The 18,023-nt window shown below is 40.6% G+C and overlaps 1 protein-coding gene across 1 annotated transcript in view; it reads left to right on the forward strand.

Annotated features, from left to right (window-relative positions):
* Positions 1–293: 293 nt before the first annotated feature.
* The window catches only part of cnih3 (cornichon family AMPA receptor auxiliary protein 3), a 69,326-nt gene continuing 51,596 nt past the window's right edge, over positions 294–18,023 (forward strand). Inside the window, exons 1-2 of the mRNA XM_054618899.1 lie at positions 294–371; positions 15,552–15,620. Coding sequence (XP_054474874.1) covers positions 294–371; positions 15,552–15,620 — 147 coding nt within the window. The remainder of the gene's footprint in view (positions 372–15,551; positions 15,621–18,023) is intronic.

Raw genomic sequence — 18,023 nt, forward strand, 5'->3', positions numbered from 1 at the left:
GAGACCAGCTCATCGCCATCACCGCTGCTGCTGCTGCGTGGACGCTCGGTCCTTCTGGAGAGGAGCTCTTTTTCCTGCAGAACAATTTGTTGCAAAGCGTTGGTAAAGGAGGTGAAGTCATGGTGCCGGCACCGCATCGGCGTCTCATGGCACCGTGAGAACTTTCCCCTGTCTCCCTCCCCGTCCTCCTCCTCCTCCTCCTCCTCCTCCCTGTTGTTGTTGTTGTTGTTTTAGATGTTTGTCAGCGGGATCGCGCTTCTTTGGGACATTATCCTCCGTTCCCCCTTTCAATTATGTTCACTTTTGCTGCCTTCTGCTACATGCTGTCTCTGGTCCTCTGCGTGTCCCTGATCTTCTTCGCAATATGGCACGTGAGTACCTCAGCATCTTCCCCTGTGTGTGTAATAACCCTGCGGATGGACAGGTGTGACATGTGTGTAACAGTGCCAGAATAGCCTCTCTCACGCTGTTAAACACTGGCAGGATTAGAATTTGGCAGATCTTTCCATCAGTGATACGACAGGTGCGCACCTGTATCTTCAGCTCCTGTATGCATCCATCGTCTTCCTCGTATTTGGCTGTGCTTTGCTGACCCAATTCACCATATGCAGAAAGGATTGCAGCCCTGTGCAGCATCCTAGATAAATTAAACGGCCTTCCTTCCACATCAATTAGGGAAAATATTTTAAGTGAAACCTCCTCCTTCCCCCTCCTCTCCTCTCATCCCTCCTGCTCTGCTCCCTCTGCCTTTAATCAACCCACAGCTCAGCTATACACCAGCGCCTGATGTGATCGACTGCGTTATTACATTTGAATAATCTAATTATTTGCTCCCTGAGCCACATCTCCATCATGCAGAAGGGGGGCCTTATGTAGAGACAGATTTGGGTCAGGTCTTCCAGCCTATTGTCCCCAATCTGCCTTTTTTTTTTTGCATGGAAACGGCGACAGACCTGATGCACTTGGGATGACTGATCCTCCGGCAATCACGGCCAATATTTGGGTCTGCCCTTCCGTCAGACAGTGGACCCATGTGTCTGCTCACAGAGCGGAAAGAAAGAGGCCAGGGCGGTGAGAATGCAGACACCCATGATAGTACAGTTGTACAATGACGGGTTTTGTATGCCCACTGCAAAAAGCAAAAAACCCAAATGATAGCACCTTTATGATGCTAGCAACTACTACGCCAATTCAGAGAGATATCATAGAGGGACAGAAACCATGACACCTCCTTCAATTCAGTCAGGGATATAAATTCATAACTGGTTGGAAGGATCACAATGGGAACACGCTATTTCTGTAGCTTCAGCAATAATCCACACATCGCACCAGGCTTCATTTGGCATTCTGCTTAAGACGGCAAAAAACGACAGAGATGCCTCCTCCGCTGATTCCCATTTCGGGGTGACAAACAGACGTGCAACAAACTGCAATAAGCCTGTGAGAAAACATATTTAAGGAGATGGCTGAGGGTGGAAGCGTTAGGCAGAGCCAAGGCTGCACGTTCACACCAGCCACTAGCTAAATGCTGCCAGGACATTCTGGATGTAAAGATCTCTGCACATAAAGTCTATATTTCTCATCCAAAGTGTTCAAAATGCATTTGATCTCAAGTTTTGTCGATCACGGTTACACAACGACTCTGAAACGTTTGTCGGAACAGATTTAGATTTCTTCGACTGCTATCCGTCAGAGTTTTTTGACCACTCAGAGCCACCGTGGATGCAAATGTCATCATGCATAATGGCATCTGATAAGTACTTCACTTCACAGAAAGTATAAAGAGTACAGAGATGTGTAACTTAAAATGAGATTGTGGCAGGTGATTGAAGAACAGCTTGGAATAGGGGATGGTCCCAAAACAAAGATGTAGTAATAATAGACAATGGTGATTGAACGGTAGGTAGCTAAAAGGTAGCTTGTTGCTAATGTCATTCATCCTTTGGCCCCGTTTGGGACTAACGCTATCCATTGCACCCCCGCAATGTTAGTTATTTGGTTTTAATTCGTATCGCAAAACTTTGCAACAAATAGAATTATGAAATACATCAGAGTGTGCAGGGTTTCTGTAAGTGATGAATTTATACAGACTCGTTGAGCAAAGGACTTAACTCTTTCACTTCTATCAGCCACTTCGTCAAGTATCCATCTTTCCATCAGTCTTTTTTTATGCCTTTGCAGTGGGCGACACCAGTGGTTGGAGCATTATGTTTTTGGTTTGTCCGTCCGTCCGAACATCTTGTGAACGCGATATATATCAGAAACAGCTTAAAGGAATTTTCTTCAAATTAGGCACAATAATTAATAAGCTAATTATAGATATGGATGTAAACTGCAACTGTAATTAGAGTTTCTCAAATTTCAAGACCAAAAGGTTACATTGCAATGCATCGACCAGCAGTTCGCCGCTAAACAGAACAAATACCCAGGGTAAAAATCAAGCTATAAATGAAGTGAGTCAGTGAGTAAATGAACATAAAAAGGCCATGAAACAGCCAGGCCACAGAGAAAAGACAATGGGAGAAAATGAGTAATGAACTGCTCTGACTCAAACATATTACCGGACTTGTCAGCAGGTACCATCAGCGCCTCAGTCATGGAAGTCAGGGAATGACAAATGACTGCACTCAGATGAACTTCTGTCATTAATTGGACATAATAAATCAAACCATATACTGCCAAGTTAATTGGCTCCTTATCTACCTCTACACCCATTTTAGGGTGCTGATATATCTCTTGTTAATTTGTTTTAAAGGACATAACTGATTACTTGTTTACCCTCATGTGAGGCCATTCAGTTTAGACCCTTCTAAGGAAAAAAGGGAGGACATTTTGGCTTTCTTTGGAATATCTTTTATCATGAATCTCTTTTCTCTCTGACCATACCTGGACTCACGTCGAGCTCAGGTGTGAAGTAAGGACAGGTCGCATTGAGGAAAAAAACAATGGCTTATGTTTGCGTATGGTTATTTTGGGAGTAGTGCCTACCCATATTTGAGCGAACTCATTTGCATTATCTTTGTGGTAAAGTTATTAATTTGATCATTCTGACGTGCCCTTGCGGAGGCTACATCTCCAAGATCCACGTGGATCTTTTAATAAGATATTGTGACTTTATCCTCATAATATCACAGATTTTTTCTCTCAAAATATTATGACTTAAGGGAACACAGATGTGTGGGTTATATGTTGAATGTACAGAAAGTTTTGAAGAGTGGAAATCTTGCTGAAACACAAATGAGCCGTTTTAAGTCAGAGGTTTACAAATGAATTAAGATGAAATAATGTTTCACTGGGGTGAAAGAGAACGGAAGAGTTAATCATTCCTACATTCAACCCATAAACCACAAAAAATGTTGGCATTGTCGATTTCTGCAAACCACAAAACTAAAGTTTCAGAAACTAAAATACATGTTTCATATCAGCCTTGTATCACACTTGCAGAAATGTAAATTAGAAACGTAACGCAACAATATAACGCAACAATGTAACGCAACAACGTAACAACGAAGCGCAACAACGAAGCGCAACAACGAAACGCAACAATGTAATGCGAAAATATAAAGGAAGAACAAATAAATAACAACCGCCCTTAGCTGACTTTCTTAAGTAACAGTATGTAAGTAGCCTCAAGTCAACGTTGGCTTTGGTTTCACACAGGACACGAACAACACCGTCATTATACCATGCTACTTTCAATTACGGTTGCTCGCAATACTATGCCAACTGCATGCCAGATCACTTTCAGACTTTGTGTAGTCTAGTCAGTGAGGTTTACAGCAAAATTTCCATAACTGCACCATCATTGTCATCGCAGCGAGCAGGTTTCGCTTAGCTGTAGTATAAAACGTCTCACAATATCAGTTTACTGAACCAAATTTATATATTTTATACATCGGTATTTACGGTTTTCTAACATTAGCTGCCATTAGACAACATAAGCTTATGGTCAGACCAGATCAAGTAAGCCTCTAGGAGCAAAACCCCCTGAGTGTATGAATTCAAATGTGTTATGCCTTCTTTCTTTCCGTCCATCCACTCTATCTGACAGGTTTAAGACTGTTACTCCTCAAGTGATTAGCTGTTTAATGAATGAATGATTATCAGCTTTATTGGTCATATACATACATAGATACATATATACACAAAATTTTCCTTCTGCATTTAACCCATCCCTGAGGAGCAGTTTAAGACGTATTTGTCCATTCAAATCAATACATTTAATGTTGATGATAAGCATAAGTGGTTGACGGTTCATTTCAAACAAGACGCAGCAATTGGCAGAATTTTTCTGTTCATCACTTAAAATACAACACTACCGTCAGTCACCCGTGGGAGCACTCACGTGAGCGATTATGAAAGCCATTTTAATTAACATACAAGGTGAACTCTGACCTCCCCCCTGAGCTCTTACGGCTCAGCGCCTCAGCGACTCTCCATCCATGTAAACACAGCCCCTAATGTGCTCTAAGTGCCATTAAAGCTGGGAGTGAGCCACACACTCCTCCGGAGCTCCTCTGACAGATGGGAAAGCCCCGTGGTGCAGATATGATGCAGAGGTCTGTCCTGGCAGCGCTACAGAGGGCGGGATGTCAAAGTATCATTTACACTCCCAGTTGGGGTTTCCATTATATTATGTGTCAGTGCTATTTAGTGCATGTAAGGTGCGGTGAGGTATGAAAGTGTATTCCACACGGATGAAGCAACAAGTACGGCTGAATTAACCACAAAGCACAAAGCAAAGTGGGCTACTTCCCCAATATTCCCAAACCACCAGGATCAGAGGGGTCTGGTTTGTCGTCATTTGATTACTTTCAAAAGGTACTACTTATGAAAATGTTTTCACTTATCATTACTTTTACTTAAAGCTAGGGTTGTTTATCTTGAGAAACTAGCAAGAGTATGCTCCATCTTAAAAAAATATTAAAAGGAAAAACCAAGCTGAGTGTTGTCAACTCTTTTGAACTTTTGGAGCTAGTGATGCTAGCTATCGTCTTTGCAAAAGTTGCTAAATCAAGCGAAAAAGTGGCTAAATTGTCAACACTTGACAGCCCATCTCTTCGACAGGCAGGCAGGAAGCCCGTCCGATCATTACATTTGGGCTGAATAAACAATTGGACGGGCTTATTGCAGTCTATCAACAGCTATAGATACCAGATTATTTTTTTATTTTTTTGTCAGAACACTGGTTTCATTGATTGCTGCCGGGTCCTAAATAGAATTTTACCAAATTAAACAAAAAATATTTTGAAGAACATAACCAACCTTAGCATTGAGTAAATGATCCATTGCCAATTGACCTCCCTTCCCTTTATCCACATAAATTAACTCACACAAAGCAAGTGCTGAGGTGACATCAAACATGATGATTTTACACACTGTTCAGGATGGAATCGGAAGGGTAGCTGCTCAGCTAGCGTCTCACTTGGCGCCGCTCCCGTCGCCGAGCGTGACTGTGCATCAAACTGAGATTTCGACAAGTACAGGGCATTCCCGGATTCAACAGAGGTGTCGTGTGAATAATCATTCACGCTCAACAACAGTCACTCTCCCTCGTCTGTTACTGTCGCCATGGTGTTCTGGTGACGGAGCATGAGTTGCTAGGTGCAGGAGGGAGGGTGTGGGACAGTGGAGAAAGAATTTGAAGCAATGCGCTGAGAAGAGATATGAGGTGTGAGGGATCAGATTTTCAAATTCCATGAGGTTGATTTGGCTTCAGATACAGATGTGAAAGTGTGGAAGAAAGATTGAAACTGAGACAGGTATTTACCCAAGCACCCTCTGTGCTACTTTCCTCCACCTACCCGGAGGCCTGAGCTTGTTCTCGGGATCTGTAACGCCCCAAATATCTATTGTGGAGGTCTGCTGGGGATAGATTGGTCAAGTCTAAGTCATAGGAAGATGGAGGTAACGGGGAGGAGGCAGTGTCTGCTGCAGGACAAGTGATGGTTTGATGGAGAGGAAAAGGGAGGACGGACCAGAGAGACTACGGATTTTGTTTATTGGGAGTTCAGACCAGGGCAGATTGGACTGCTGGATAGATGACTGCAGTAGAATACAAAATGATGATCAGACATGAAAAGGAAGGAATAGGCAGATGCAAAGCTGGGCAGCAATGCAGATGGAGGCGAGATCAAAGGACGACAGGAGTGATAAAAAGAAATTGAAGTTGCGTGTGGAGAGGCTGAAATTTCCTGCTAGGGTGAGAGAAACAACCTGAGGTGGATCAAGCTTTTCTAGGAGACGAGGTTGACAGCACGGGATGCGAACGCAAAAATAGATAAAGAGATCAAGAGTGAAATAATTAACTGGAGACAGAAGAACAAACCACTTCAGTTACAGCCAGTAATGCTTTTCATGTGGGGAGGGCACTCAAAGTTTGTACAATCTTCATCTGGATAATTCATGTCTTAATAACAGCAATGAAATAAAGATGAAGTACATTGAGGTTTCCACTTAATGTTCTTGTTACAAGCGTTACTGGCTGTATTCAAAGCTGGCTTCAGCTCCGTCTCTCTCTTTTATTGTTTGAGGGCCAAACTAGCCGGAAGGAGTTTTACGTGACTTCAGTAACATTATGACCTCATAAAGTTACAGAAGTGAAGGAGAGAATTCAATGGAGCCGTTTCAGGCAGCTCAGGAGCAGTGATTCTGAGGGGGGGGGTAACTCCTTTTAGGCGTGGACTTCAGGTTTTACACTCTACGGACCTTTTAAATGTACAAAAATATATATAACACACTAAAGAAGAGGGAAAAAGTGGAAAAGCATAATAGGGCCATGTTAAAGGTGAAGACACGCCTGTTAACGACAATACAAAAATAAGTGAATTCATGCCCTCATGGTTCTACTTAGCATTTAACATGTAGAGCCGCAGGAATTTTCCTACCCCTGCTCCTCTGAACTGTACAAACGAGGAAATAGCTCGGGCTCAAGGTGCCCTAGTAAGACATCAGGGGGAAGAAGTGCATAGGTGATACAAATTGATCTTAATCTCAATGAAGCAAACAGTCAACAGGGCTTTCTGGCACCAGGCACCGGAGGCTGTAATGGAGGTGGCGTTCAGTGTATAGCAGGGTTGGCTCTGCATCGATCCACATGTTCATTAACCCCCGCTGGCTCCTCATCCATCATTCTGACTCCACTGTTTTTTACTGTTCCGCTGCACTGTGCGTACACTGTAGGACTGTGCAATAGATCCTCGTCATCCCTCCTTTTCCCTCTTCTTTCATCTTATTATAACTGTCACCTTACTAGCTCTTCACATTCAAATAATGACAGATAATTGCCGATGTTTGGCTGGAAAAAGTGTGCATTTTTTTTTTGCTGTCTTATTCATAAGCTTTGTCACAGGTGATGTTACAAGAGACTGGGGGCATTTTTACAAAAAGCAGTGCAGGTCTTATCCCATTTTTAATTTCCTTAAGATGTGGCTTGATGAGGGATGATAAGGTTTCCCTAACATAAAGCCATTGCTTTCAACATCAAACGAATCACTGTTCCAGCTTTTTCATTGTGGGTATGTATTGAGTCTCTGGGCCAAGTAATCACAATTGACAAGGTAAAGTCTCTGAGGATTTATGGATTAAGAATCAACGGGATTTGCATAGATTTTTCTTCCATGTAAAGACAGTTGGAGAAACCCACCTTCAACTTTCATATATGTCTAACTGACAGTAGTGCCAAAGGAATAGCAGCACTGATGCTAAGCAGGTCGGTGTAATTAAACAGGAATACATATATCTAATTTGTGAAAGTCTTTATTATTCTGATTGATACGTGTAAACAGGTCTACCTTAGATGTTCATACTCTTGTCATGATACCAAGGTAGGAATAGCCACGTAATGGTAGTATTGCTGATTTGGTGGCATTTAGCACTTTTCTGACATATATAGTGTGAATTGTTCCTCCTGCAATTTTTTGCACCGGTGCATTCATCTTTTGAACTGAACTGATTTGATAAACGTCAAACGACAAATTTAATTGGCAAACATTTATCAATGATATGAGTCACTCATTCAACCTGGTCATGTCGTGGTTCATCATTATTTATTGTACTCATTAATTCATCCATGTTGACTTCATTCATTCTACTCCTCATGTTTCCATTTATTTGTCTGTTTAATAGTTTGTGAGTTTATAGATCAATACTTATTATATTCATAAAAAACTTGATCATGTGATTTGTTTGCATATCGGTCACTGTACACTATGTCAAAAACTCTGTGGCTACTTTGAAATTATAAGAGTTCATTTTTAAATATCAGGTTTTGACATTTTCCCTGCTTTTCTAAGTTGGAAGGCATCCTAAATGAAGTGTCTTATAGCTTAAGTTGAGTGCCACTTCCTTCACCTTTAACAAACATAAATAGGCTTACAATTTATAATTTTGAGTTATTAATTATATTAGCATCTTTTAAATTTGTAAATATGAAAGGCCCATTCGAAGCTCACAAAAAATAAGGATTCTTACTTTCAGCCGATTATACACTGAAAACATAGTTATGAATATTGTATTCCATTTCTGCAAAAAGATCCCCTAAAATGCTACACACTGGCCACAAGTTTTTATGCTTACTGACTGCCTTTGGTGACCTGTAATTTGTAGAGATGAAACAAAGATGAACCTTCACAACATTGTCTCACTAACAGCCTGTAAGGTTGGAATCCACATGTTCATGGTAATGTAACTCCTACAATTGACAAACGCAAATTCTGTCCTGCTGTATTGTCACCGCAGCATAATGTTTATGGACCATATTTGAGGCATATGCTCAGTTGATATTCTATCAAATAATTAGCTGTAGCGGCACATGTGCTTATCACTTGGCTTTGGTGCCTCGCAGAAAGTCCTGACAGCAGAAATGTGCGTAGAGAATTTTCTAGAAGGGAGAGCTTTGTTTCATTTGATCTCACAGGCACAGTGAAGGAAGGGGTTAACTGTGCCGGCAGTGTTTATTAGAATCAGGGAAAGTACCCTCTCCAGCTGTCTCCCCCTGCCAAGGTGTTCAGCACAGATACAGGCCGACACTGACTGGAGCGTGTTAGCGATTAAAACACAAGCCAATTCCCCAGCACATGGACAGCCAGTGACCTCTGGGTAGTCTGCAGGAGAGGGGATGTTTTGATGCTCTTTATGAAGTCCAGGATGGATAAAACAGATATTAAAATACAGTGTATGTGCAGTGTTGTTTTACAGGTTTATGGTAGCAACAGTGGAACATTGAAAACTGTTTTCCTTTAGCCCTTCTGAAAATAAGCAAGCATTTTTTTTGCTTCCCTAACATATGGTTATTTACCCCTTAAACAGAAGTATTTTGGCTTATTGTTATGTACTTTCTTCAAATGCTTCATATCCCTAAAATCTGTAGCATATAACCCAAGATAAAAGGTTATGCAAGTCAATGAATCATGATAATTGATCAAATAATTAAAATTGACATAAATAAAAGCTTTTTTTAAATAAGATTTTACAAAATCAAATGTGGAAACATAAGTATCATTACGAGCATACAACCTGATGACATGAAGGATGAAGCCAAAGCTTTCCAATGCAAATAATGAATAAATACTGTTTCTATTATGTTATTTTGTTTTAGATCGATTTAAACAGGATCATCCAAACAACAATCTCCCGCGGTCCGATTTTAAACGGTTAAATATTGGTTACTAAAATGATCATTGTTATTATATCATTATGTCTTTTGGTTATTGCTGGGAAACCGACAGATTGCATGAAGTCCAGCATTGTTCAAATCTCAATCGGCTGCATGTATATGAGGCTTAGTGTCTGGCACTGGCTTTATTCTAAATTGTGTAAAAGAGGTTGATGAGGAATGGTTGTTCCGAAAATTAACCCATGCTGAGTGGGTTTAAAATACCAATGAATCATTTAAACAAGATTTTAAATAATTCAAGTGGACCTTGTAGTCTTTCACGTTAGTGTTGAGGTTCCTCTTATGGCTGCCATTGTTTTTAATCTTGTTATTTCCATATGAACGTCTAGAAGGCTGGATGGAGGCAAAAGCACCTTTTTGGTTGGTCATAGCTGCCTCTGACTAAAAGACAGTGACAATGACCACACATTCCCTTCCACACACTAAAACCCCAAATAGTAAGGCTAAATCCATCCCTCTTTCCCTTACAGACACATACACAGCAAGGTGTCAGTCCTCAGGCAGCCACAGTCTGCATTGAAACACACTGTTTATGCTGAATGTGTCATGCCAAGCAAGGAGCAGAGGGTGCCAGTTGGTTTGCTGTTGCTTCCAGCCAACCATGATTTCAAAGCAGTCTGTTGAATTGAACTTCCACATCAAAATAGAACTGGATTTGCAAATACACAACCTTTTGTCATTGCCAGCAGATCTGCAGCAGGAATCTCCCTCTGAGCATGTCATGATGTCAGTTTTGGGCCTTTGGTCTGCAACTCTGCAAATATTGCTTCTGATCATGACTGACTGAACCGCCAAAAATCTGGATGGAAAATCTGTTTTAGGAAAGAATTTCCCTTACAGGATAAAACCATCTTATTACAGCTTGGATGTTATTTTTGTATTTTTGGCCATCAAGTGGTATTAAAAACTTTGAACTGGTTTGCTGATATTTTGGAACAGGGTCTCATTGCTAAAAATAGTTTTAGCATTCTGACTTCCTGGTGAAACTTTCAACTTACTGAATGTTGGTTGATTAAACTTACTGTAGTTCTCCTGTGCAATGAGATATTTTTCCCAACATTTTGGTCGTGCACACTTTTACCTTTATCAGGTTTGTTTAGCCAGGTTTTGCAGCCATATTCCCATGGGAATATCGAAGCTGCCCTCCCAGGCCTGGCTTCAGGAGATGATCCTGACTTTCTCTAATCCAAGCCAGTACATTTTCAATAACGGTTCTTCCATAAGTCTCATTCTGACCATATCCCAGGGAACAATTTGGCTTCAGGAGATGAACCCAGTTTCCCTAATCGAGGCAAGGTGGTTTCATTCAGAAGTTCCCACTCCATAAGGGTTCTTGAATCACTCTTAAACTGACCCTCATCCCAGGATAGTTTTGCCTTGGGACGAGTCCCCTTCCTGGTCCTGGTTATAGGAGAAGAACCCAGTTACCCTAAACGAAGCAGTTGATTTCATTCTGTGGTTGCCACTCCTTACGGGTCTTGGATCGCTCTTGTTCTAACCCCTCAAGCCTGATAAGGTTGTGAATCTACAAGTAGGGGCCTAGAGGGTAAGCTCCTGATTTACCAGTCAATCAACATCCCAAGGCTCAGGTATTGCCAGTGGCTTTGGGTTCTGATTGAATTAAAGAGATCACGGATACAAGGGTCTGAAATTAGTTTCCTTAGAATGGTGTTTGGGCTCAAACTCAGACATCCAGAAGGATCTAGGAGTACAACCATTGTTTCTTTGTAAAGTTCCATAGTTTAGGTGATTCAGACATCAGATAATGTTACCTCCTGGATGTAATCTGGAAATGAGCATAACTGGGACAAGAACCCAGGGTAAACCCAGAAAATCACCTCTGGCCCAAAAGGGGATGCCAGGATGCCCCAGGAAAAGCTAGAGGATGTGTCTAGGGCAAAGGATGTCTGGTCAAACATGCTTAATCTGCTGCCACTTCAATTCTGTCCTGGATAGAAGGCCGAAAAAGGATGGGCTCACGGATGAATGAAGTGGTTCATATTATCTGGATACACTGTTCCAACCTGTGTTATCGTCCTAACACTCATTGTTATTGCTTCATCAAACTTTATTTTAGTAATGTTGTCATGTTTTCACAGCTCAGCAATAGGGATTAGACAATATAGGATATTACCACGGATACCATTGAAAACATGCTCAATAGGTTGATTGTGGTGACTTTCTGGATAATTTTGAATATTGTCAGATGAATTACTTAAAACAGCTGTCTATCTCTCCATCATGGTAGACAAGTGAGAAATAACAGGAATTATCATTTAAGAAAGAAGACACTAATGTAATATGGCTATTTTTTATATTCCTTATTTAGATGAATTATGATTTGTAATGTCCTCATAAAATGTATTGATTTTTAGTTTACACTAAATAGGGTTTAGTAAAAAAAGATGTGTCCTATTTAATGATTAATGGGACTCGCCATTTCTTTTGCCAGGATAATGGTGACATGATATTTTCCTATCATCCTAAGCCTACTCAGCAATTACTTTGAGAAAACACAATAACTTTTGACTGCTATCCTACTGTAAGTGAGGGAGCTGATGGCGCAAAAGACAAAAGCACAACTCTTACTCAGTTGAATGATCCTTTAGGCCTTGCCATCCGGTCTATAATGTTATTCTCATGGGGTGCACATAGGGATGTATAGGTGTAGTATTTCTGCTGCACTTTTATGTGTGTGTGTCTCTTAGAGTGTGTTCCTGTGCATGAGTACGTACGGCGCTTCACTGTATGCTAGGATGTATGCACCCATGAGGACTGTTTGTGTGTGTGTGTGTATGTGTGTGTGTGTGCTCCCCCCGCCCATGAGGAGCAGCCCGAGGGAGGCTAACATACTGTAACAGAGTGAGGCAATGAGCCAGGATCACTGTTAGGATCCATTGGGAAATAACATGTAAAGAGCTGCCTGTCAGTGTGGGGGCGAGCCCAGGGAAATAACCCGCGATTGGTACGAACCTCTGCCTTCTCTATGATGTTAATTCCCCATACTGGGGCTAACTCACACATTCACATGTACTAACTCATATGCCACTGCCTCCTCTGGTTCTACCTCATATAGCACACAATGCATGGATAACATTTTCGCACCAATCAAACCATTTTTTCTAACTCTGCACACACACAGTGATATGCTCATGCCGCTTTCACATAGTACAGTACCCCCATGGTGCACACACACTAGAGACACACAGTGTAGCTCATATGTGGCTACGCTGACGGACACACTTGAATCTCTTCCTGCAATCTCACACACACACACACACACTCACACACACACATTTCCCTCTCGAGGCCTAACTAGTAAAGCGATGACAGCTGTCTTTGTAGTGCAATTGCTTCCATTGCAACACCAATGGAACTGTTGCATATTGTATCCCCTGTTCATCATTACTTCTTCGTTCTGTTACTTCTTAGGGCTGTCCCACAATGCAGCAGTGGGCGGCATTCAAATGAGAGCCAATTCAAGAGGTTCTTGCATGCAAATGTCGTGCCTTTGGGCAGATTTCATCCAACATTTTCATTGGAGCAGATCCTGTTAATGATGACGAGGGTGAAGAGCTGTTTCTGAGATGGAGGGTGTGGGTACAGAGCAACTTAGAGAAAGCTCCATCTAGGTGTGTCCATGTCAGGGGCTGTTTCTTCAGCCTACATGTTGATTGGTTTGTTCAGCAGATGAGCTGATATACTGTTACCAGGGCAAGTGAGCGGAGTTGTGTGGCTAGACTTTACGCTCATTGGTCACAAAAATGTCTCAAAATATTCTTTAATATATGCATTCCTTTCGGAAATGTTTGAAAGGCTAAATGCCTACAAAGAATGAATATTTCGTTATAAAAACATTGTTGTGAATTTTGAAAATATTTGATCCATCTATTTTTTAACAAATGTTGACTTTTGGACTTTTATTGGATATGTTTGGATCACATGAGTCGAAAACATTCCTACACAGCCACCACTGATATATAATTATACAATATAATACTTATAATAGTATTGTAGCCTGATCTCTATCTGAAATTGTGCAGTAAAAACGTCTTTAAACACAGTGAATAGACTTGTGTTTGAATGCTGTTTTAGAATTTGAATGTCAACGACAGCTGCCGTCAAGATATGAGATATGTTGAACCTGAAGGCACAGGGCAACAGAGTAAAGGAAACGGGTGAATAATGAGAACTGGAATGTTCAATAAATCAGTCTGTATGACATTAAAGGATACGGCTGCTGTCTTAAGATAAGATAAGATATACTTTATTTTCCTGCAGGGAAATTTGTCTCTGGCTCCAAGCCGCTGCGTCACACCACACACGTGCCGGCGTCACAACCCACATGCACGCATAGAACATGGATCATAGATCATACATTGTCAACAAATCCCATAAAAGGACCAAAACCAGTGTTAGCTTCCTGACTTCTCTACTCTGTCTGTGGCACCCATTCCAAAACTCACTGGTTCCTACCAAGGATTCAGCGATGGCTCACAAATATATAATATTATTTAAACAGGCCCTATTATGCTATTTTCCAGGTGCATATTTTTATCTCAAGTTACAGTTACAATATGTTTACATGCGTCAATGCTCATAATCCTCCTAGTTTTTCTCATCCTGGCTGTCCTGCAGCACCTCTTCTCACCCTCTCTCTGAAACGCTCCACTGTAGCGCTTGCTCCTCCCTACAGAAAGCAAAGTCTGCTCTGATTGGTCAGCTAGCCCGCTCTGTTGTGATTGGTCAACGTTTCACATTTAAAAAAACTCTTCCTCCGGATCTTCAGCTCCGTCTGTCTCTTTTGTTGTTTGAGGGCGGGCCAAACTAGCCAGAAGAAGTTTTACGTGACTTCTGTAACATTATGACCTCATAAAGTTACAGAAGTGAAGGAGAGAATTCAATGGAGCCGTTTCAGGCAGCTCAGGAGCAGTGATTCTGAGGGGGAGGGTAACTCCTTTTAGGCGTGGACTTCAGGTTGTACACTCTACGGACCTTTTACATATTCAAAAATATATATAACACTAAAGGAGAGGGAAAAAGTGGAAAAGCATAATAGGGCCACTTTAAATAATCATAATCATATCAGGGTTGATCGGTTAGTCACTGTACAATTACTGAAGCTAAGTAAGTAGATGCTGAGGATTATTGTATATTTTGTTGGGCTTGATTTTAAGTGGCGGGCATGTGGTATTATGTATCATGGTAGGAAATGTTTAGTGTTGTTCAACACACGTAGAACTGCCTTGTCTCCTAAAAAATATGTTCTCATAACAGAAAACTGCATTGTCAATTAAGTTTTTTCGAGAGAAACATATCTTATCCCGGATTACGTTTGTGTTTGACCCATCGCAAATACATTTCGAATCATAGTCCGCAGAAGTCAGTGTGGGGGAGAAGTCTGGTTTGGTTGGGTGGGTCCTATATCTTATACCCAGGAGCTTACTGTTTGTGTACCATGTGAAACCAAAATGTTAACTTATTTTTAATAACGTCCGTAGTTTACAGCACATGACGTAAGCCAAACCACTATGTTTTACTAAATCCTAACCAAGTAGTTTTTTTGTGTTTCAATTTATAATGTTAACCACTTGTTTTAAAACGGCAGCCGTAATCTGAAATAAATTACACATTTGAAAATGCATTTAAATTGTATAGAATGTAATTCTATCGGAGACGGGCTTGGGTAGAGGTAACTGTGATAACATGCGGACCAGCATGCATTCGGAATGCTGCATTGCTGGTCGTGAGACAGACAGGAGGCTGTTGATGGTGATGATGATGATGTGCTTTCAGAGTGAGACATATCCTTCTGTATTGTTCCTCTATTTTACTGATTACAAAGTGCTCACGTCGTCTCCTCTCTCCCTCTCAGATAACGGCTTTCGATGAGCTCCAGGCTGACTTCAAGGTGCCGATCGATCAGGGCAATCCACTCCATGCGGTAGGTTTGCTCTTCCTTCTGTAAACCTTTTCTTTATATTATTTTTATTTTTTATCATCGTTTATGATCTCTCACTCTCTGTCCTTCCCCGTCTATATTCCCTGTACCTTCCTCTCATCTCTCTCTTCATTCATTTTTAATCAAGCAGTTGGAAACATACTAGTTTTGTACGCACTCTTCTCCTCACTTCCTGGCTCTAAATCATAGGACTTTGGGCCAAACCATCAAGTATGAATGATCATCTTTTTAGCAAACATTTTCTTGAATCCAAGTATGAATAAAATAGAAGTAACAAGCCGCATCCGATGATAAACATGGAATCTACAAACAGTTACCAGTACCAAAGCCAGCCATTCCTAACATTATACTGAAACCGAAACCATCTAAACCATCATAACCTTACTTCTAGAATCAGTGACGGACAAAATAATCTTAAAGCATGTCTCTTAAATAATGATGTTCCCATAAAACAACACATCATTCTTAATTAGGTTTCGAGGGAAACACATTTTCTCCCGGTTCACGGTCACAGTTTTAAACACCTGGTTAATTTTGTGAATTGAAACATAAAAAAACTAAATAACAACTAAACTTCTTGGTTATAAACATCATGGTTTGGCTTTCAAAAAAAAAAGTTATTTAAATTTGAAATAAATTGACTAAGTTTCACACAAAAGAAACATATTTGTGCTATAATAAAAACAAATGTTTCCACAGAAATCTCATACAGTTTGGTTCGATTGCAACATTATCATTAGGAGAGCAGGCTGCCTTAAAAGGTGCCAACAGCTAGCATCATTTTCACTTCAGTTTATCCCTATTTAAAGGCTTTTTCAGGTTAATGCAGGGATTTAGGCTTTTGGTGGTTCTGTGTATCCAGGGTGCTATTTAAATGGGAACATTTATTTATTTTGGCTTACTAAATATTAATTTCTTAACAATAATCAATTCCCAGGTTAATACGATGGATTATACATACATCCTCTACTCTCCTAGGCTGTCTGGTAAACAAATCGGACGTGCAGTGAATATTAACCATGAATAGAAATGAATGCTGTGCTTTGATGATCTGCATTAATGAACTTTATACAAGTTAATATATAAACATCAATATTTACAAGTACAATGTGAGAGAAACTTTGACAAACTGCGAGTCTCTTTGAGCCATGGGCAGTTTTATTTCTCCAACATTTCCTTTCACTACTTTGTCTCTCTCAAAAATTTGCACAGTGAAGAAACATGCAAATTTGTTCTGCTTCATCACTCCTCAAAATTGCCAGGGCAGCAATCAGGAGAAGTCGTGAAAAAAAAAAAAAAAAAGTGCATTAGTGTTGGCCAGCATGGGTAGGCTGCCCCCGGTGAAGTTGTTTTAGGATTTGCTCCAGCCCTTTAAATCCCTTTCCCTTGAGGCTTTTGGGCTTTTACTAACATAGTTGGCTCTTAATAATGCATGATGGTACGGCACAGCACGAGCATTTGGTTTGGAGGTGACTTTGACTTAAGAGCTGTGGACTGTGTGGCTTCTCTAGAGTATTGACTTCCACACATGAGCAGAAGTAAGCGGGGGGGTGGAGAAGGAGACAGATTGAAAGCATTGCAATGTGGGTGAAAGAGGAGAGTTGGGGATGGATACAGACAGACGGTTGAATGAGGATTTCTTAAGAGGTAAATAAAAAGAGTTATTCAGCTTGAAAGGCATTTTCCAGACAATGAAAACAGTGCACTGGACCAGATTTCCCCACTCAGTACCTCTATTATATTTTGTCATATTTGCATATCATTAGGCAATGCAGAACATATCAAAGAATCCAGCATGGGAATGGGTACAAGAGGTTCCATCTAATTATCTCTTCCTCTTCCTTTCTTCTCTCACCCTCCAATATTTCCTTAACCCATCTTCCCCTTTTGACTCCTTCTTCTCACACAAAATGCGTCACTGCTGTCCAATTCCAGATGAAAATGTGGACCGAAAATGCACAGTTTGTCTTTCAAAGACATTAGTTAAATACATTCTCACAGCTGTTGTTGCTATTAAAGTTTTTATGACAAGTTTTAGTCGTAGTTTTTTTGCTGCTTCCCAGCAAGTTTGTGGATTTAGGAAAATGAATGGACAGATTTGTTTTTCATGGCCAGTGATGAAAATGAACTTTGAAATATTAAGGTTACTTTAGTCATGTTTAAGACAACCACAATTTTACAGGGAAAGTTTAACACTGAAGAAGTTAACGCGCTTTCTTTCCTATTAAAAACTGATTAAAAAAAAGTATGTCATGTCTGTGCATGACAGTTAGCCTAGCTTAGCACAAAGACGAGTAGCACTTGACTTACTTTAAACCAACAAATTCTCATTTTTATAGCTGTATGTGTGTGTATTAAATTATAAGATTAGTGTTCATAGCTTTA

This window comes from Anoplopoma fimbria, chromosome 18, assembly GCF_027596085.1.
Source record: "Anoplopoma fimbria isolate UVic2021 breed Golden Eagle Sablefish chromosome 18, Afim_UVic_2022, whole genome shotgun sequence".
NCBI lineage: Eukaryota > Metazoa > Chordata > Actinopteri > Perciformes > Anoplopomatidae > Anoplopoma > Anoplopoma fimbria.